This window comes from Anguilla rostrata, chromosome 13 (genome assembly GCF_018555375.3).
Source record: "Anguilla rostrata isolate EN2019 chromosome 13, ASM1855537v3, whole genome shotgun sequence".
In the NCBI taxonomy this organism is placed as follows: domain Eukaryota; kingdom Metazoa; phylum Chordata; class Actinopteri; order Anguilliformes; family Anguillidae; genus Anguilla; species Anguilla rostrata.
In genome coordinates this window covers 13332726-13355370 of record NC_057945.1, presented here as the reverse complement: position 1 = coordinate 13355370, position 22645 = coordinate 13332726, and the positions used below count along the sequence as shown (strand labels likewise).

Here is a 22645-nt window from a genome sequence, read left to right as displayed (position 1 = left end):
GATTAACTGATGAGCAACACACACGTCTTCGCTTATTTCATTTGAGTATTCTGAAATGGGCAGAATCGTGGTAGGAGTTACGTATTAACCGCCAATGCCTAGGCTACTAAAAACTGTTTACACGTAAAGAGTGGTGAAGGACGAGGGTGTGACAGATTATTTTCCCTTCTGCACCAGTTTGGAACAACCTGAGTTGGTTATGGAGGATACACCCCGATGCTCATGACAGTGTATTAAGTAAAAATAAAACTGCTATCTTACTTCACACAAAGAAAAATGCAATTCTACATATTGTTATGCGGGGGTAAATACGTTTTCAAGGTAAATTCAGATCAAAATATGGAATGTGGATATGACGTTTAAACTTACAAACGTGACCTAGACGTACAAACCTGCAGGCAAGTTTGTGACCAACTATGCGATGGTGATAAGACGTGCCGGGCTTAATTACTTGCAAGGAGACGATAAACATATAGGCTACAACCCCTCTGAGAACAAGACGGCCATGCTGGGTGAAGGTATAGCAAAATATTACTGAATTCGTCAGTTGAAGTAGGGCTGCTAGCTACCGCGGTGATGCTTTGAATGGGTCTATCCCTTAGTTTGAGTATCTGAAAATGACACTTGGTTCTATTTGGGCACGTCCCTTTCTATTTTGTAATAGCGCCGATTTTGGTAAAATAAGCATGACAAAAATAGTACGTTGAGAAAAGACAACACAAGAAATGACAACTTTGCCACGATCATAAAATGTTTTATTTTGAATGGATTTATTTAAATGTCTGGAAAACGGTATCTGAATAACAGTCTGCTTTGATTTGAAGAAACATAAAACACATCAATGAGCTTACAAAAATATAAACCTATGTTTTGTACAAATGCAGCTGAAAAATGTTTTGAATGCTTAAATGCTTCAGGCAAACAATAGGTTTCGATATTGCACAGTGACTTCATTAGGCCTACGAACAATATTATTATTACTGATAGTTAATACAAGATGGTAGAAATAGTTATAGTAGGCTTAGTTGTTTATAATTTCTGTATGCAATAACTTCAACATGTTAATGACAACATGTTGTTGTTTTTCTAGTTCTATTTGTCGTGTTAATTGACAACAGGTATGTGGTAATTTCATAATAACATAGTTATATTTTTAAACTGTTAAATAGCTATGTTAACACTACGGAAAAAGCCTGTAACTTGCATTTCTCTATGTTTTAATAATCTAATTTGTATGGTGACAGAGGTACAATGGTTAAGTTAAGAGTATATATATACTTGCATATAAAAGTAAATATACTGTTCAGTTATTCTCCATATTATGGCTGTGGTCAAGTAAAACCATTTCATATTTTCATATTTTCGTTCAAAAACAAACTTAACACATTTCCAGACACATGTTGACATGCAATTCCCTACGTCATTTTTTGAGTGGAATTGTTCAATAAGACCACAGTGAGAGCATTAGATTTTCAAAATATCACCTTCAGTAAATGTATTCACCAGAATTGAAATGCTCGCTTGTTCCGATTAAATCACAATAAATATTTTTTAAATTACATTTAACATGGGATAAACGGTTCCAAAGTATCGACTGGCTGTTGTATTATATTGTAGTGCGCCCGTTCTTTAAATAAACTCAGTATACTCTGCGGAGATACAGAAGTTCCTACACGCCTGATGGCAGATTTATCCAAATCAGTCTTCCTCGTGTCTGTCATCACACAGAATAAAATTGATTCTGGTCACATGCATATAGGATTAGCATATTTACATAGGCGTATATGTTGTCAATTTGTTTGCTTACAAAGGTGCAGACTTATTCTTCGTTTTATACAGGAAACAATCCCTGAAATTTCAGTAATGTGGCAGTGACAATTGTCCATGAGCACTGACCGCCCGTGTGGCCATTGCGACTTAAGGCATATGAGGAAGCCGCATCTCTCATAATGTCTTAACAACCTGCTGTAAACTTTATTGGCAGTGTATAAACTCACTGCCATCCGGTTTGACCGGAGTTTCTCTTTTCACCCAGTGAACTGTAATTTCACTACGAACTTGTTCTATGCGTGATTTGCATATTTGCATCATCATATTCTACAGATAACGCTTAAGGATGTTACGTCTTCATGTGATCGCAATTATTACCAAATAGCTGCGTGTTAAAATGCAAAATAAAATGTAAAAATAATAGCGTGTGTGGTGTGTGTGTGTGTGTGTGGGGGGGGGGAGGGGTTATAGAGAACGCTTATACCTTATTTCATCTAATAATAATAATCATCATCATCATCATCATCATCATCATTTCAACAACCGTTCCATGGTGTTTGTTGGGGCTGTCGTGTACTACAATGAATAACTTCCAGTAAATCTTGTAAACATATAGAATATTGTGTTTTAAAATGGGTGGGGTAACTTTAAATAAATCTTCAGTTAGGAAGCAGATGAGTCTTTGCTCTGGTCTATCTATGAAACAGGTTTCAATTCATAGGATGGTGTAATACGTACCCTTCACATTCTTTTCGGTTATATTATGAACTGATCCTTTTCGAAAAATAAAGTGTTAGCCAATTATTTTATTTTAATATAACTACGTCAGTTCTGACTTAACGGAATAATTAGTAACGACAAATTTATAGGCCATATTTTTCAATAACTGAGTTGCATTTTTAAGCGGAGCAACTTTAAATTTGTCTCTGAATATTTTGAATATGTAACCCTAAAAAAATCAATTGTTTTACTCCGGCTTGTTAGCAACTGTGGAAGAGGGTCCTCTAGTTAAGTTCGATTCGGTCATAAGCAAACGTGAGCTATTAATTGAACTATTTATTTTATAAATTTTTATTTTGATTTTAAATAAAAAATGACAAACGACGTCCTTGTTTCAATAATACTAATACTACTGTATAAGTGAAAAATTAGGCAGAGCGGCAATTCCTCGACTTCTGTTATACAAAATTAGAGCAACAACATCAGTTGTCCGACTCTAATTTCATTCTGTTCATTGAATTACTAGACATACCATATAAGCATGTATGATATGTACGTGTGTAGGTTGGGGGGGTGGGGGTGGGGTGGGGGCATGGGTGCGTTTGTCGCTTGTTTAATACAAATAACCAAATCACATTTTTCATCTACTCTTACTACTACTACTACTACTAATAATAATAATAATAATAATAATAATTTGTGTATATTTCATTCAGTATTTAACTCGCAAGTGTAAGGGTGCAGTCATTGTAAACCACGACGGGAACTATCATCAGCGCCATCATCACCACCTCTTGTCACCTTTCACTTACCTTTTTGTTATACCTTTTATTAGAGTAAATATGCAAGAAATATTTTATTTTTAAGAGCAGTTTGGCCTCCATTTCGGGTATGAGGGATAAAATAGGAAACGGGTCCTTCAATATTGAAAGAAGGGGGGTAAAATGCATTCCTGGTTGTTTGGAGGGAAATTTACAGCTAAGTAATAAAAGTTTACGATTGAACCAGTCTTAGGATTGGCTGCGGCTGATCACATGACTTCATCTCCATGAACGTGAACTTTATACTGTTGTCTTTCCTTGGATCTCCTGTTCTCTCCATCGTCGCAGACTTCGAGTCAGCATAGAAATTGAGCTCGACAACTTTTTTCTGCGATTATTGCTATTCCTCATTTCAGTTGGATTTTAAGGACATAGGTTGATTTTCCAGCCCCCTCATTGACACCCTGCTGCGCGCCAGTAATTTTATGACAATCGCCTCTCTCTCTCTCTCTTGCTCTTGCTCTCGCTCTCTCTCTCTGCCCCTAGAGGCGAAACAGCGGAGTATTTTGTTCCTGATGTTGGACTGCGGTAGATGCAAGAAAAAGGGCTGTAAATTCTTTCGTTTGTTTTTAACGTAGTTTCTACTCCTCGGTTTCCTTCGAAATAAGGGATGCTTTCTACACTGTGCTTTTTGCTCCGTTCGCCTTCGCCCCCCGCCCGCCTTGCCGCCCGGACCAGAAAATGTGCGTCACACCAACTATACAGAGGACGCGGGTAAGTGAGGGATTCTGCGTTCCTTATTGGCTTAAATGTTCATCTAATGGACCATGGGAGGTAAGCTAATGATGCAATACGGTTTCTTTTACTTCCCTTCATGCGAGGCGAATGAGACCACTTCCTTTCACGTGGCAGAACTGGAAAGATACATTATGATAAAATTCTAAATTGTATGTATAATACACGCTTTGTTTGGGCTTGCACTGTATTATCTCAAATGTGGAGCTAGGTGATATTGGCTAATTCTACGGGCAAAATAATATATAGGCTAACATTGCATTATGTTGTCGCATTGCGTTTTGTCTCTAGAAGCAAACTTTGAGAGAATTTGAAAAAAAATGTTTGAATTCATATATATATATATATATATATAGGCCAGGGCCAGAACGGACACGTCCATTCAAATAGCCTACGTTTACAACAGGAAACAGGAGGCGAGTAAGATCCTATTTTCATTGTGCCTTACAACTTGAGTAGAAAAGAAAAACAGCCTTTCGTTCCCTATAATCTAAAGGCTATTGTTCTGATAGCATTTACAACTTACAGAGTCAGTAGGTCTGACTTGTTTGGCCTGCTACTAGAAATCGATCCTTCGGTTTTTTGTTTCATTCATTCATTTATTTATTTATTTATTTATTTATTTATGCAGCGTTGTTTATAATTTGTTTTATTGACAAAGAGAGTAGATGCCAAAATGACATTTAAAACATTACTTTGTAAGTTACTTCCAAATTAATTGACTCAACTAAAATATAGAACTCGCATATCTCCACGTATTAATAAATGCCCCCCTTAGACTGAAAGCTACCGTAGCTTAGTATTTGCCTTTAAAGACTACTTTAAAGAAATGTGTTTATTTGTTTATTTATCTGTCTGGCTGCCTATCTATCTATTTATCTATCTATCTTCTGTTGTATTCCAGTCCGACTGGAGTATTGTGCTTCTGTTGAGCGCTTGTATACAGGCCAAAATGAATAACGTCACCGTGCACGCACCAGTTTCGTAGAATGTGAATTTATATGATCACGTTCGAAGGTGATTCACATTCGAAATCTGCTCTTAAATGAATCCGTTTGCTGTCGGTCGCGTTGGCAAAATAGCTGCAGAAATATTAGTGTTGCAGTAGCCTGTGTTTTACTAAAATTGTGAAAGAAGGAGGAACAACAGGGAAAATATGAGGTTTTACGAATAGGTAGAGAGGCCTTTTAGCATTCTCATTTTGACATCGAGAGGCCTGATGACGCTTGTGTTACATGGGTAAATTAAAGCACCTTGAATTTGTTCATTAGGAACAGCATAGAGTAATGGATTCACGCTACTCCAATCAGGGGTGTAGGAGGGGGAAAAAAACGGCCTTTGTTTTTTGTTTGAAGTATATGTAGGCCTATAAATTGCAGTTATCAATGTGTATCACCACTGATCTTTAGTGGGCCATGTTTACAGCATCGACAAGTGCTATACGTCTGTATATTCAAAATTCCATTGCATCAAAATGAAACTTGGGCTACCACAGTAAATTGCAGTATCTTGGCTAGAGCTAAACAGAACAAGTACTTGATTTCCTTCTCATATATCGATTTCCCACTCATATATTTTGTGGCGAGATCGCCAAAATAAATAATAGCCTATGTGTCTGCATTCAATGTAAAACTTAAAGGCATGTGTTTATTGAATCCAGGACTGTATATCTCTGAGATAACTGTATAATAGGCTATGTACAGTTAATAATACAACATGTAGATTTCACGAAGTAATTTATATAAATTGCATTAGCTTAGCTTTGGGCGATATTTTTGATTTTCTGAACTTGTAATCGGTGTGTGTATGCTGAAAACTGCCATTGGTATATATATATATATATATATATATATATATATATATATATATATTGTATTTTGGAAAGCAATTGGGAATACGGAGAAAGAGAGGAGTTATGTTTTAATTCGCCGTTTGTGTTGAGATACCTTGCACATTTTCCAAGTGAACTGGAAGACAGAAAAAAAGAACTGGTGTCAATTCTGCGAGCTGAGGGATGGAATTAGCTGTAGGAGAATATAATACATTTTTGCGCAGACCTTCTTCTCGTGCACATTTACAAGTCTATATGCCATAGCCGATGGCTGGTTAGAAATGCGCATGAAAGGATTCGCATAATCACAATCGCAATATTGATAAGAAGGGAGCGTCGGAAATTTGAATTAAAATGATTACGAGGCGTGGCTTGCAGCCATCGCTGACAGTAAATATTCATAAAAATGAATGAGGTTGCCTTAGTTGTTCGGTAACAGATAGGAAGTTGTTTTTTATCACTACTGTCACAATGAATAGGTTTTTCAATGCGGAAGTCATAAAACATATACAGATTAATAAACTATCAATGGGCTTTAATTTATGTTGCGTTTTAATAGTAGTCTATCGCCACAAATAAACATTAAAAGATCAATTTATGTTAATTGCGTCTATTTTTATGAATATTAGATTCAACCGTGTCTTTATCACTATTTTCCTTCTCTTGATTTTGTGTGTTATTTTTCATCGCTTTTTAAATCAGTTGTGGGATGCACATTGGACTACGTTCGTGCATGAAAGGTGCGGCTTAAATAGAGATGTTATTTTTTTAAAGACGCACATCAATAATCATAAATATGTCGCCTATTTTATATTTTATAGCCTTTCTTTTTCGTCATCTCAAAATAGATTGCATTCTGAAATAACATTTTATTTAGTCAATTATTTGCCTGATGTTATTACTAACTGATAAAACAAACAATTTCCCCACTATCTGATATCGCAAAGAAGCGCAAAGATGGACTCTTCATTTTGCGATTACTGATTCAGGGATTATTGTGCAAGGCGGTTTGGGTAGCCAAGTCTACCCTTCTTTGTAACTACAATTTTAAGACACATCACGTGCGGCTGTTAGGCCTATAAAATAAAAGACTGTGTGTTAAAGAAAAACGAGACTATTGCCTACAGTTGCTATGAAATGTGGAAATGAATATACATCACCGTGTATGTTCGGTTTGAGCCACCCGACCCTCTGACATACAAATCCTACCCTCCTGCCCCCATTTTCAGTACAGTCAACACCGCCACCTTGTGTTATTTCCTCGATACACTGAACGTCACAAGTAATAATTTATAACAATTTATAGCCCTAAGGATAGAGAAATTAGAGAAATCTCGTTATGTATTGTTAGCGATTGAATGGCACAAGCTTTGTAAATGTGTTCAGTATGAAATGCCATGAATATGACAGTAATTCCTTCTAGCCTAAATATAGGCTAGAACTAATTCCAAATTTATAGATTGTGTGCATATAAAAATAAAACGAACAAACTGCAAAGCAATTGTATATATATTTTCACGTTTTGTATATAGGCATATTGCATATATATATATATGCAAACAAGAACAACAAAACCAAAATAATAATAATAATAATAATAATAATAAGACATACATACATGCATGCTTACATATATCATCATTGTCATCGTCTTTAAGCTGCATGTCTGATGCGCAAAATACTAATGTACGGACAATATCTACCACAATTTGACAGAGGAGGAATAGTATAGAACTAGCTACATTTGCCACGGTCCACAATATATGTATACATTCATCGGGTTTTTCGCAACACGGAATTGGTCAGTACAGGAAGGCTAATCAGATTAGCAAAATAAAACGAAGCATTCAAAGTAATGCATACGGGCAGTCCAGAACACTGATATGCAGCTTGAACTTAATACTTGAATGCAGCGGGTTGGTTAATTGGCAATTAGAACATGACAAATGACCCATAAAATGAGTACGCCTATGCATTTTAAATAAATAAATAAATAAATAAATAAATAAATAAATAAATAAATAAATAAACATGTACCACGAGTAAAAACATACAAATGTATTCCGCACTAGGCCGTAATGAACTACGATTTCAGGCAATTAATATGAAATGGTCATTTAACTTGTTGTGCAGCCGGCCTGGGTAACCCGGCGTCCAGCTGAAGCGGAGGTGCTACTAGACTTCCGGGTTTCTGCTGTGAGACAGAGTTCCGGACCGCCCGGGGTCTGTGGAAAAACGAAAGAGGGGGAGGGTGCATTAGGCTTCTTATCGGATCATTTTTACACACAGCTGAATTCTATATTGGGAACATTCGTATTTTACGAAAGTTAATGGCGAAATCCTGAGGAAATGTAGAGTAATATATATAGCCTACAAGTCAAAAGCACTTACAGCTCTAGAAATACCACATGAGTTGCTTGTCTTGAGAAATTTGAAAAACCGCACGAAAAAGCAAAAAAGAATAACAACTGAATTAAGTGAATGCTTATTACTTCCTATGACTTCTTTTTGTTCTTCTTCTTCTTAGTATTATTATTATTATTATCAAATCAAGAATCTAAATTGCAATTATTAGAATGACTAATTAAAATTATTCTAATTAGCTGTAGCACTAGTAGCTAGTAGTAGGGTAGTAATTTTAAGAAAATTACTAAGTCATTTTAAAACATCTGAGATAAACCACGGGCATGCATATCATTTCCCAAATAAATAATTACTCTTTATAGGAAGGTAACTGCATTACCGCAATAAATGCAGATTTAATTGTTATGTCGTTAACATACGATTAGACCTGCATATGGACAGATGACGGTTTTAATATATAAATTGACAAATTATTCAGTAATCAAACAATCAATCAATGACTCGATCAATGAAGAACCAAAGCTAACAATGCGGTATTAAAGGTTTGAAATTGAATATAGGCTACCGCGCATAGCATCCACCGTCGCTTTAAAATGCTATCACATTGCAAGTGTGGTGCCAAAATGGCACGGTGTAAATTTGGAGTAGGCCTAAGAACAGTCATTTTATCTTGCCGTGTCACACAAGCTTTTGAGCGTCCCAGGGAATGCTTACTTCAAAACACATTGGAATTGGTCTGTGTGGAATTGAATCTACTTTTGGATTCGCGGGCATGTGTACAAGAACGCGTTCAAGATAAGCGTCTGGTGTGTGAGTGTGTGTGTGCCTGAGCACCGTCCTGGTTCCGTGGTTGCAATCGTATTTTGATTATGTATTATTTGTGAACTGCTATGGTCCTTTTCGCGTATTATATAGGAACAGAGATGATGATACAGCAATCGTTTTTGTAGTCTCTATCAGAGCACAATGACAATACTCTGAGTGAGTGTACATGAATTGCAAGGGGGGGAAAGGTCTGAAAGTGCGGATGAATGAATGGCGAATGGGGGGTATTAGGTGGAGGCAGGAAAAAAGCTGGGAAGATATATTGGGAGTATTAAGAAACGCAGGGGCGAACACGAGGAGCTGCACTTTAAAAGTGAAGTTTTTCGCTCAAGGAAGTATCTATTTCATACAATACGAAGCCTACAAGACCCATGTGATTGAACCCAGGCCCCAGTGACCAGATACTAGATTATTATAATTGCTTTGGTTGTTCCGGCTTGTTTCAACATTCCATCAGCTGAAAAAAATTTCCATTAGGAGAAAAAAAGGCTTACTCAGCCAAAACTAAACATTTTTTTGTTTTATGTGTGCCGTAGGTGTGTAAATGCATCGTCATCTCAAAATAACAACATCGATAATGATGACGATAATAATAATAATAATTATTATTATTATAATAAAAAATAAAATAATAATAATAATAATTGATATTATTATTATTATTATTATTATTAATATTATTATTATTATTATTCTTAATAATAATAATATGAAACCATACTGCAAATTGGCGAGTCATATCTGGCTAAATCTGTTGTGGTTTTCTAACCAATCATTTATACTTATTGTAGAAAGCGACGCAATCTCTCGCTCTCTCTCTCTATCTCTCTCTCTCTCTCTCTCCCTCTCTCTCTCTCTCTCTCTCTGTCATAAAATATCCCATAAAACGCATCTCTGCTGGCTCGTCATTTCACAGCTAGACTACCTCACAGAAAGCATTAAAAAAGCAGCTATACAGCTCAGCATATTGTGGGTTAGAATGACCCCTTTTGTGTCGTTTTGCGATTTTCTGAGAACACTTTTAAATACCACTTCTTATTTTGAAAGTAAAAAATCTTTCCCTGTCGTCTTTTACAAATGAGCATAAGCAAAAGTAGTAGAATAGCTCTATATTCTTTCAAATAGTAGGGAAACACACGATAACACCATATACTGAGACCCAGTTTAACGATTCCATGTAGCTGTATTTTACCAGCGCCTTTCCTCATATGGTCCAAATTATAGTAAATGGTGTTTGAGAACATTCATCTTTCAAGATTAAACACTTTTAGGGGTGGCGGAACTCGATCTACACTTTCATATCCGACATTGTTCGGTAAGTCTATAACCTTTGCTAGCCTTATAAGCATAATTGTAATTTGAAAAATAAAGTGTGGGATATAAATTAGATCATACACTCTATATTCTACGCACGGGTTTTCAAATGAATTGTGTGGGTGTGTGTGTGTGTGTGTGTGCGCGCGCGCGCGCGCAGAGAGAGATAGAGAGAAATTGGAATGATATATACAATTTTCACTAATTGGGGTAAGTCTAGTTTACATAGTTTACTCTGGAATTAAATATATTCTGATTTATATCTGAATATTTTATTTCAAGGTCTACGGCTTCCTTTAATTAACTGGACGCTTCTCTTCACAAGTATTATTTTGAATTTATAACACGAGACATATGAAGAGTTGCACATTGTATGAGTTCTAGGTTTGTTTATGGCGGCACTTGTTCCTGTATCCTTACGAGAATTGTGATGGGGTAGAAAACGCTAAGTAACATGCTGGTATGTTTGAACAATGCCTTTGCTTCAACGGTCACGATATTTCTGCACAAAATAGAATTGTTGCCGTAGACCCCCCCCCCCCCCACCCACACACTCAACACACACACATACACACACGTGTAATTTCTTATGCCGGATCGGAGATTTTTCTCGCGCGTCTTGCATTGGGAGGGTGTTCTTGGCACTTTGGCTGGGAGTTGTTACTTGTCTGGTTTTATGACTTCTATAGCTTATACAAGCGTTTAAGGCATTCTTTGGCAATAAAACGGTCATAAAACCCCCTCTTTCTGCATCAGGAATTCCCACTGAATTCAAGCGGGAAGCACAGTGAAGAGGTCGTTGTCCCTGTGTTATATTCTGTGTCCCACTTTGAACCGTTTAGTCCGTGTTAGATATTTATCGACAAAGTTTCTTTACGCGAGCACAAGTATACATAAAATAGGCCCGCAACATCCTAAGACCATGCGTTTGTGCTCAATCCGATCATAGGCACATGTGCACCATCAGAACCACAGAAGCACAGTTAAGGTGTCTGTCTAGCGTTTATTACTTGAACCATGAAAAGGATGTTGCGGATGTTGTTTAATGCCAAATCTAGATCGTTCGAGCAACGCTATACTGTTGTCAGTTTGTTATTATATCAAAGATAAGGCACTTGTATGGGAAGTCAGTGCTTTTGATGAATGTTACGCATTTTCGTCTTAAGCTGTAGTCTATTTAAAATAATCAGAACCGAACAAATATATTAACGAAACAATGCAAAACCAAACTTTCAAAATTATTATTCATTTAAAATATAATTTCCAATATCAATACCAAATAGTGTCTGTGTAGATATTCATGTGAATTCTGAATTCTCTGCGCTGGAAGTCGTGCCGCCTTGGGTGAGTTTTGTAGCCCATGTTCAAAACAGTTTACGGGAAAATTGAGGGCTATAATATATGGCTTAGAAAATATTTATTATGAATGGAAGCCAGTGTATGAATTGTAGCCCATTTGCTACGAACATATATTTTTATTATTTTACTAATCTCTTTTTCAGTTACAGGAATGCCCAGTTCAGTAGGCTGTTGTGAATGCAGCACATAATCGTTAGTAATAATTTTTTAATTCGACAATTAGTTCATATATAATCAGGCATAGACAGGCAAACAACCCTTTAAAAACGAAATTAATCAGTTAGCAAGTCGCCCTCATATAAACATTGCACTGGCAGTATATAGAAGAAGATACTTTGTCTGAATTTTTTCCACAAAAAAAAAATTCTTAAAAAAAAAAAAATCTCATTTAAGTTGGAAATTATAAATGTTCCCCGGAAAATAATTTATTATATCGATCTTGGAGAAACAATATTAAAAAGATTATTCTATGACTGAATAATTTGATTACTGTACTCCTAGTGCAGTGGGCTAATTGTGTTTTCTCTGAACCACGGCACCCACGAAAACATAACTCTGCATTAAAAAGAGCTGCCCTTGGAAAAAAAATAATGTGCAGAACAGTTACGCTGTATAAACCAAAGGATCCTATCATTCGTATTGTCAAACGTCTTTATGCATACTGCGTGCAGCTTAATTGGCGAGTTTTTCATCGGTAATTCCTATATCGATCTGATAAGAGTCTTAAATTGCATTATGGTGAGAAAATAAAAATCAGAAGTATGCCAAATCATGGACAAATGCAAACCCGTCACGCGATCAGACAACAACTGTACAGACTGTTTTGTATGTGAGTGTGTGTGTGTGTGTGTGTGTGCGTGCGTGCGTGTTAGTGAGTGAGTTAGAGCGAGGAAGAGCGTGCGCGCGAGCGACAGTGCGTGTGCGTCTGTACGTGTGTGTGCCTGTATGTGTGCGTCTACTTTCGACAACGAGATAAAAAAAAATACCTATGGTTTTTTTCACTTTCCTTCTACTCCCTGCATTTTTATTGGATGGAAATGGTCAGGTGACAATGTCATTTTGACCGTCTTGGAGTGAAGACTTAGCTATAACATTCGAGCTGTGTGTCTTTGCTGCAGCTTGGAAATAAATAATTTTGAAATCATATAACGCGCATTTATTGAAAGACGGGGAGAAACACAGCGATAGAAAGAGAGAGAGAGAGAGGGAAAGAGAGAGCGAGATAGAGAGAGGGAGAACGAGAGAGAGAGGAAGAGAGAGAGAGTCGGAGAGGGAAAGAAAGAGAGGGAGGGTGGGAGAGAGAGAAAGAGAGGGAGAGAGGGAAGATATGAATTCGTATTTCGCAAATCCGACGCTCTCCTGCCACTTAACTGGTGGCCAAGAAGTTTTACCCAACGTGGCCCTGAATTCTACTACCTATGACCCCGTTAGACATTTCTCGTCCTATGGCGCTGCAGTGGCCCAGAACCGGATCTATTCCTCGCCGTTTTATTCGCCCCAAGACAACGTTGTGTTTGGATCCAGTCGGGGAGCGTATGAGTATGGATCTAACGTATTCTATCAGGACAAGGATGTGCTACCCAGCTGTAGACAAACAAGCGTGGGACAGAGCGCGCAGAGCTCGCTGGCGCAGGAATACACCTCGGACCAATGTAGGACGGGATCGCAGGAGCAGAAGGGAAGCATTCAAATCTATCCTTGGATGCAACGAATGAACTCTCACAGTGGTAAGTATTACAACTCCGAGAGATAAATTAGATAAAGTGGCCTGTTTTACGACTGGCCCCAGCAACAGGACAAGTGAAGCTACTTTTATTGCCCCATAAACCATTACTGCAGCACCCTGTCGCTGGTTCTATAGGCCTTTTATCTTTATAGGAAGTCCCTTTTGGTCAAGCGTTACTGTTGTCTCACCCACCATCCCCCACCCCATTGCTAAAAAGACATTTTAAACTTTTTGAAGGTTTACTTAGAATGTATTGTTAGTTCAACAGAATATTATTGGCATCACTTCATATACTTCGAAGTGCGTCTGCATATTATACATAAACAAACGATATTTCTGGCCACGTAGTATTCTGTTAAAATCCAAGAAAAGTTAATGGACTACTGATAGAAAATGTCATAATTTACAAGGTAATCCTTGAAAGAGAGTTTGTGTGCGTTTTGGAAAGGCTAGCGGCGTAAATCGAGGCAAACGTGCATATATGTGAGTAGGAGTGGCTGTGCAGCAAGTAACAAAATGCACATTTATGTCAATGTTTATATCATGGCTACCTCTGTGTCCCATGTCTGTCAGTGAGTGAAAGCTAAATGGCATTCCAGCACCATGAAAAGCGATACGACATGTCCAGTTATTTAAAATGCGTATAGGAACCTAATCACCTGTGTAATCATTTTCTATGCAGGAGTTGGGTATGGGTCAGATAGACGGAGAGGCCGCCAGATTTACTCCCGGTACCAAACGCTGGAACTGGAGAAGGAGTTCCACTTCAATCGATACTTGACCAGACGTAGACGTATCGAAATCGCCAACGCTCTCTGTCTCACAGAACGCCAGATCAAAATATGGTTCCAGAACCGCCGCATGAAATGGAAAAAAGAAAGCAATCTGACTTCGACTCTGGCGGAAAACGAGTCGACGGGTGTTACACAGGAAGCCGAGAAGGGAGATGACGAAGAGGAGACAGAGGAGAAGAAGAAAGAGTGAAAATCCATTTTCCCTGACACTCGTAAATCCTATCCAATTTAATCGCAAGTTTAAGGATAACTTAACTACCTAATGTAAATTTTGTTAGGCACAAGTTTCACACGGGTCGTGCGGCCACTCATTCACGCACGGGCATACAAATAAATACACACAGGCTCCCGCGTGTAATAAAAAAAACACACGCGCACACACACGCACACATACACACACACACACTACAAGTGCAGTAAAAGTATACATTTCGCTTTAATTCTGTTAAAAAACAATGGCCCACGGTGTGGACAGAATTCCATTGCTGACTTGTCATTCCCCTCTATATGCGAACTCGTGTACTGTGGTGAAGTAAATAGTACTAGTTTCCTTTCTGTATGTAGCATTTACAAAACACTGTCGCTCAATTGAGACGTCTGTAAATTTGTATATGGCAATGTATTTGGTTTCAGGCAGACTCCTGTGTGCGCAAGACAGCAAAATAGCTACACACCAATCGTGTGAAGGAAACAGTGCGTAATATCAGCTTCTGAAATTTGTATTTTATGTTTTGTTACCTTAGTGTATAAATATGCTGAAAAGTTTTCACAGGATGAGCCATACTACCTGAATTACCTGTACATATCATATCTGCCTTATTCCTGTGAGAGCTTCAGTGTGCATCCCGATGCTTTTCTCGTATAACTTTATTTATATTTAGCACTGTCGAGTAAAATACGACAATACTCACTACAAAGTGGAAATGTGAATTAAAATAGTGTTAGAAGAAAATACGCAATGAACAATTTGTATGTGTTGTGTGTATGAATTTCACGTCCAATTGCCTTTGTTCTGTATTTAATAAAATTGTTATTAAGCTCCCAGCCCTCGCCTGCTCTGTTTTGACGAGTTAATGAAAATAATTTACACCAAGTCAAAAAGTCCGTCCTCCGGCATCCAGAAAGTTTACTCGCAATTTTAAAAAAAATACTGTCCGACAAACAGTGCGCTACAACTTATATAGGAAATTTATTGTTAACAAATTGGCCGCAGTGTCTAATTTAAACGTATACAGATTTGACCCCTCATGTAAAATTATGTTTTGTTTTCTTTAAATTGTAAATCCACGTGTTGACGCACGATGCGTAGGTTACTGCAGAATAGCTACAAACCGACACCAAATCTAACATTCCACTAAAAGTACTTTTTAAATAATCAGTTTAAATAAGTTAAATTAGAGAAACCTCTATATAGTAATAGGTACAATATATATATATATATATAGTCAGGAAGTTCTGTGCTCCACCGATTAGAGGTTTGATATAAAACACAGATCTATTCCAGAAGTAGCCTAATGACTCCCTGAACACATAATTCAAGGCAACACATAATTTTGTAGTAGCAACGTAAACGAAATCATTTATAGCAAATGTATGTTTCAAGGCCCTAAATGCACACACAGGCACGCACACACACACACACACACACACATATATATATATATATATATATATATATGCATAGAATTTGCAAGTCGCCTAACAGCAAGGTCTTCTAATCGAGACGGATTTAGGCTACATAAAGCGAACCAATGGCAATACTTAGGTCAGTATAATAATTAGTCTTATTCTATTATCATTTTCATTAGTAAAAGTAGTAGTATAAGTGGAAATAGCTATTTATTCCATCGGTTGCGCTGTCATTTACTATCTTAAGCTAAATAGTAAGGTGCAAGTCATTCGTTATTTTTAATAATTTCTATATAATATTGCGTATTATTTCTTTTCTTTTTTCGTTTGCTATGTCTTGCTTAGCATGAAGGTGTCAGTGCCCTTTTGATTAGCTGGCTATAATGCGGAATGTGTTTGTTAAGCGTAAGAATGTACGTGTAAAGCGTTATAAAACACTTTCATAACAACAAACAAAGGTAAACGCTCAAAAGTTCCGCTGTTAAATACTGTATTATTGTCTGTGGCCATATCACTTATTATTCAACTGTTAAAAATATGAGCTGTTTTTGTACTTTTTGGTGCCGCTGAGTGAGAAGATTAGTGCGGAATCTCTCCTTTATATTGACAATGCAGTGTAGGTGCATGCAATTATCGCGAAAGTAACTGTTCCGCTAATATTGCCAGGTGAGGTATGTACAGACTCAACAAAATCCGACACAGAAGTGGCCTTCAACCTTCCAAACATTACTATTACAACCACTATTGGCTTAAGTGGTAATAATACTGCTAATTATCATAGTAATAACCACAGTAGAGCAATAGCCTAATGACAGGATTGATTCCCATAATTGATATAGTATTCATAGTTGTTCTTATGGTATTCATGGAAGTTCTACAGCTCATACTGCTCATCCTCTGATCTTCAGGGATTAATGGCCTGTAGACAGATCCAATAGTTGTACACTTCGCGCGCCATTTCTTTTGAACCAAAATAAATTTCAAAAGCGGAAAATACAGAACAATATTAGAAAATATCTGCAGTACACTTTCTCTGATTCGCAAACTATGATGCTTTCATAAGGAATATTACTGCTCTCCCTGCAAGTGCGCACCATATTTGCAGTGTGTACGCGCATGCCTCCGTGTCACGTGTGCCACAACAGTTGTTCCTAGGTAGATCACAGAAATGTTTTGACATGGGTGGGGGGCATTGGGTTGGGGGGTGTTGGTCGTGGACCTCCTGCTCTGCCCCGTATTGGGCACCAGGTGACGCTCTAGGTCCACTGTCCAGCCCTTCTTCTCTCAGCCCCCGGTATGATTCTCATTGCCAAGTTATCAGACACGTTTCTCCTTGTTCCATCAATAACCTCCTGGTGTGATCAAGCCAAATTTATGACTGGCCAACACAAGCACGTGACTCTCCTAGCATCCCATATTTGGGCAGTGCACGTAGAATGAAGAAAAAAAATGTACAAAAAAAATTCCAACCCACCTATAAATCCTGGTCATTTTTAGGACAAAAGCCCCTTGAACTTCTAAAGATCCACAAATCAAACGAAATAACAATAACAATAACAATAATCCTGCCGGAAGATAAGACGTGCAAATGAAAACCATCACTAAAATATCATAGAGGGCTTTAATTACATGTTCGTTTCTGTTTAAATGCTTCAGTTTTGTGCTTACTGCGTATTTCCATAATATGAGCTCTTACGTAGGTAACCCCTTTCCCAAGCAAACTCACGAGGCGTCTGCCTACACCATGCACAGTTATGGCTATGGATCTGTCTCTGAACTCCATTCATCCACTTATTGCTACGGAGAGCTTGATTTCAACGGATCCTGTACTTCTTCGGCCTCTTCGAATTCCCTCAAACGGGGGGAGATGAGCACGAGCCTGCGTGATAGCCCCGACGCTCCACCACCGCGGTTGCAGTCTTGTTCAGCAGCGGGCTCCACGAGACGCTCCGTAAACGAAAGCGGTCAAGGCACTCTAAATATTGGGCTGTACTGTCGAAAAGCCGAGGGCGACAACACGGAGCAGAGCGAAATGCCCATAGGCAAGGCAAGAACAGGCGAGATCAAAGTTGGAGCCATGCAACCCGTCCAGCCAGTAAGACAACCAAATAATTCGGCTCAGCCGCAGACCAACCACCAACAGCCCCAGATATATCCATGGATGACAAAGCTACATATGAGTCACGGTAAAGTTTGATTTCCTTTTTTTCTTCTTTTTTTGGGCGGGGTAATGAAATTACTCTCACTTTCACCACTGTCCCTTCTCCCCCTTTAGTCCATTCGCGGTTCTTCATTTTGAGTTTTATAGGCCGTAGTCGGAAATAATAAAACTCGCGGTCGTAAATTTTACGACAAAGGCATCAATTGCTCGTAAAACTGTCCTGTTAGAACGAAGAGGCGATATGCATCTAAATTTATGACGGCATAATTGGTTAAGAGAAACAAAACTCGCTACAAAACCTCGATGATGTTATCTATTGTAGAATATTTACACTTAATACATTATTAGAAGATTATGTTTTTTGTCCTCACAGAATTGCATAGGGACACATGAACGTTAGCTTCATCTCATTTTGAAAAGTGGAAATTTAGATACCAGCAAAAGGGACGTTTTGGCCTTGAGCTGAACTTTTCACCCTGGAATGTCCTCAGCCATTTTAATAATTCCTAAAACGCGAGTCTTTCTATTATTATTATTATTATTATTATTATTATTATTATTATTATTATTATTATTTTCAGAATATATGCAATGTAAGTCTTCATAGTAAGACTTTATAGGCCTATTTGATTTCCCAGTATATTGAGATATTGTGGCATATAACAGGACGAATTACATTTTAATACATTCCAATGCAGTTTATTGACCTGAGTTGCAAACTAAGAGCTTTTCGGAAGCTGAATGTACATACTGTCCTTTGTGACAGTCATTCTGTCTACGCGTTCATTCCTCGGTGGATAAATTCATACGTTTATCCATTGGCTTTCATTTACATTATTTAGCCAATATAATCGCCTGGAATAGCCGTTACAGCATAGTGAACTTTCCTGCAGTTGTATGCAGTAATACCAGAAAATTGAAATTGTTGGCCATAATACACATATATGTGTGTACCATTGGGAAAAACACGAGAGGGCATTTGGTCTTAAATTGTGAGATTTCATAATCAGGATTACTGATTACGTCTCGTGGTTAAGACATGGTTTTTGTTCTTTTGATACCACTCCAGAACCCGACGGAAAACGGTCACGGACCAGTTACACCCGCTACCAGACTCTGGAGCTGGAGAAAGAGTTCCATTTCAACCGGTACCTCACACGTCGCAGGCGTATCGAGATCGCCAATAGCCTTTGCTTGAACGAGAGGCAAATCAAAATATGGTTCCAGAACCGGCGTATGAAGTGGAAGAAGGATTCAAAGCTCAAAGTAAAGGACACGATACAAAATGGCAATGGGATCACACGTTCTTCTCAAAATTAATGACTGGTATTATAAGAGCGGGCAAAGAAAGAATCTGCGGACGAATAAAACACGCAGGGATTAAAAAAAAAAACTTTTACGCACCAAGCTTCTGCGCATTTTTTTTGCATTTGATATGTTTAGATATGTTGTGCGATGTGAAAATGTATCAGAGTATGATTCAATATACACGTATTCATTGTTTAAATGTTGTGCCTTTATGTTGTGTCTTGATCAATGATTATGCTCCCTCCCCTTCCGCGTGAGAACAAGAACGCCTGAGGTGGAATTTTGAATGTGCACTCGTTCTGCACTGTGTCCGCCAGATGACCTTTCTGAGTCCATGTTTTGGACATGGTGTGACCTGGCCCTGACCCTATAATCATGCATTGGGCTTGAGCCCTGGTCCTTGCTGATTGCAGCAGTTATTAGTAGCAGTATTTATAATGTTACTATAGGATACTAGTAGTAGCAGCAGCAGCAGCAGCAGCAGTAGTAGTAGTAGTAGTATTAGTAGTAGTAGTTGTAGTAGTATATATTGTTGTAGAATTAAAGCATATTACCTCTTATAAGAGTCTGAGAACAGAATTTGTACCATCCTATATTCTAAAAGACACATTCAATGAGGTGTTCGTTTTTGTCATACAACAATGTGGAATGGCAGGAAATTTTGCTGAATTGTGCAAAATTATATTCCATAGAGTTTTCCCTTTGAATATAACAAATACATAGATCTTTGACTCTTGATGATAATACATTGAAATAAGAATAAATATGCTGAGATTGTATTGGGTAGGCTGCATCAATCAAGGAAAGTAAAATAATTACATTTAATGAACTGCCCCCCCTCCCCCTCCTCCTACAAAAAAAGTGCTGATACATCTATTTTAGTCTATAAATATGTATTTCTGGTTTGTATGAGCACAAATATTGAATTTTGAACCCAAAACAGAGTTTTATAGTCATGTCTGTGACTTTTATTTTTTCAAATTGATTTTTCAAACTGACATGCAGCTTTAATGTAAAATAGTTAAACACATTCATTCAAACCCTGTCCTGGTGCTGGTTTTAGTCTAAATGTTCAGTGTCATAATGCATTGAGCCAACAATGACCCACTAATATAAACACTTTGTAAATAATGTTTGCCCTTCAATTAAAATAAATCTCAGTGTCTGATTGCACTAACATGTTTTGGGTGAATGGGAGTTTTTTATTTTTTATTTTATTTTTTGCATTTTGTCTGGAGTGCTAAGCAGTAGTTTGAGTTTAACTTTGAGGTTGAAGTTGGGCATTGATTTTTAAAAATAAAATGCACACACTATCTAGCCTAGGCATATGTACTACATTTTAGTAAAATATTTATTGTGTCAGTGAAACAGTCAAGTGTTTATACAATAAATAACAGCTAACTGAACCATTTTAGGCAAGTATGATTAACTAATATTTTGGAGAGTGTTAGCCATGTTCACATCAACACACCTAAACAGTGAAAAACAAAAGCATGCTGGAAGGACTCAAAATGATTGGTTAAAATGTGTATATGTGTGGGATATGTAATAAAATATACGCCATATATTATTCGTATCAACTTGTTATACTTTGTTATCAAGGACAACCTCACAAATCTCTCAATCTTTCTGTGGAGAATCTGTGCATGTACAAATATTGTTTCCTTTAATCAATAACTCTTATTATCAACTTGCTGAAGCATTTGCTGTCTTCATCTTAGATGCTGGTTTTATTGGGGCCTACAATACCCCCAAAAATAACCCAGACATGACTGTATTTGTATATGGATTTATTTATGTTGATTTTTGATACAATTTCCACATACAACGGCTTAAAATGTCGTCTTTGCTTCAAAGCTGGTTCTCAGCTGCCTTCCGTTTCCTTTGGAATTATTTACAGTGCAGACAAATGCCTGTAAAACTTTATGACCCTAACGCCTAATAAACCCTTAAGCGTTTCCTAGCACCTCTCAAACAAAGAGCGCTGCTTCCTGTTGAACAAAGTGGACATGGTTCAGGAAATAACTGTTTTCAGAAGAGATTAACTAACATATTGTCTTTGATGTGCAGCTCGTTGCTTTTACCTGTCTTTTCTCTGCGAAGCAACTAGTTGAGGGACCTGTCACTTTTGATCAGCAGTCTAGAAGGCGTAACGGAAATATCTCGCTTAAATGCTAGAATCCACCACGAATTTTTGAGCATTATTAAAGAATGGACTCTTTAGATTTTGTTTTACACAAATATTCTATGGTAAGGTGACAACTTGTTCGTTTGCCTAGTTTTCACAAAGACATTATATCTGTCCACAGGGCTCTGTTTCACGATTGACAGTTTTGGGGAAAATATTGCAGTCCAATCAACAAGTGATTGTTCCGTTCCGTAGTCTAAAAATTCTACACAACGATTGATAAATACTGATGAGATGGATTTTCGTCATATGGCAAATAACTTGCTAGAGATAAAATGTTTTAAATGACAAGTTTTAGCCGAGTAACCACCAACAGAAGCTCACACAAAGGTACTGCTGTCAAAGTGCGACAGCTAGGTGAAACCAAGCCTATGCTACAGGCCTTTGTGCACATCCAATAACTTTGACTTTAAGGAACTGAAAAATTGAGGCAATGAAGTGAGTTTTTATAACATTTTTTCTATGTGCCGTTTCCACTCACATTAGTCGGACAAAACCAGAACACAACTCTTTCATTTTAATGGACTCTAGCGATCAAATTTCTATAGTAACTTATGCCTAAAAATAAATGTGTTGCTGCATTCGGCCAGGCACCAAGGAAAACCATATTTTGCCTTTCCATTATAGGAAACCAAAGCGCCAGGTAGCTATGATTAATTATCCTCATTTCGATATCCTATATATACTTTCCCTTTCCCTCATAATCGTCCATTTTGCATTAATTTCTGTTAAAGAGGCGATCATTTCTTTTTTCTTTTCTTTCTCACTCTTTCTCAGCCTTTCCTAAGGACATTTTCAACACTGTTCCGTGTCAGAAATAAAAAGGAAAACATTACTCACCCATGTAGGGTTGTTGCTGCGCTGTGCATTTCCTAAAGAGTTCCTCCGTTTGATAAAAATAGACCCTTAAACAACACGCGTTACCAGTTTTCGGGTTTGCCAGACAGTGTGGCGTACGATATCGCTTTTGTGTTGCATTCTTTTTGTTTCGGTCTTTCTTTTTGTACTTTTAAACTTTTGGAAGGTTATATGTGCCAATTGCCTCAAGCAGTGACCCTGAGTGGCTCACAGAGAACACGTGGTGCCATTAAAGTAAGTTT

The 22645-nt window shown here is 37.6% G+C and overlaps 2 protein-coding genes and 2 long non-coding RNA genes across 4 annotated transcripts in view; 3 read left to right on the top strand and 1 right to left on the bottom strand.

Annotated features, from left to right (window-relative positions):
- Positions 1-3541: 3541 nt before the first annotated feature.
- LOC135237403 (uncharacterized) overlaps positions 3542-22645 on the top strand; it is a 61648-nt gene continuing 42544 nt past the window's right edge. Inside the window, exon 1 of the long non-coding RNA XR_010324813.1 lies at positions 3542-4025. This is a non-coding gene — a long non-coding RNA (uncharacterized LOC135237403). The remainder of the gene's footprint in view (positions 4026-22645) is intronic.
- Positions 7921-22588, bottom strand: LOC135237404 (uncharacterized). The gene is made up of 2 exons (XR_010324814.1): positions 22386-22588; positions 7921-8102 (listed from the first exon to the last, which is right to left on the bottom strand). It is a non-coding gene; the product is annotated as an uncharacterized LOC135237404 (long non-coding RNA).
- LOC135237402 (homeobox protein Hox-C6a-like) lies at positions 10968-15303 on the top strand. Its single transcript, XM_064304534.1, has 2 exons — positions 10968-13466; positions 14148-15303. The coding sequence occupies exons 1-2, from the start codon at positions 13067-13069 to the stop codon at positions 14447-14449; spliced, it is 702 nt and encodes a 233-aa protein (XP_064160604.1). The 5' UTR covers positions 10968-13066; the 3' UTR covers positions 14450-15303.
- On the top strand, positions 16302-20549 carry LOC135237401 (homeobox protein Hox-C5a-like). The gene is made up of 2 exons (XM_064304533.1): positions 16302-18074; positions 19119-20549. Exons 1-2 carry the CDS (start codon positions 17573-17575, stop codon positions 19367-19369), a joined length of 753 nt encoding a protein of 250 aa, XP_064160603.1. The 5' UTR covers positions 16302-17572; the 3' UTR covers positions 19370-20549.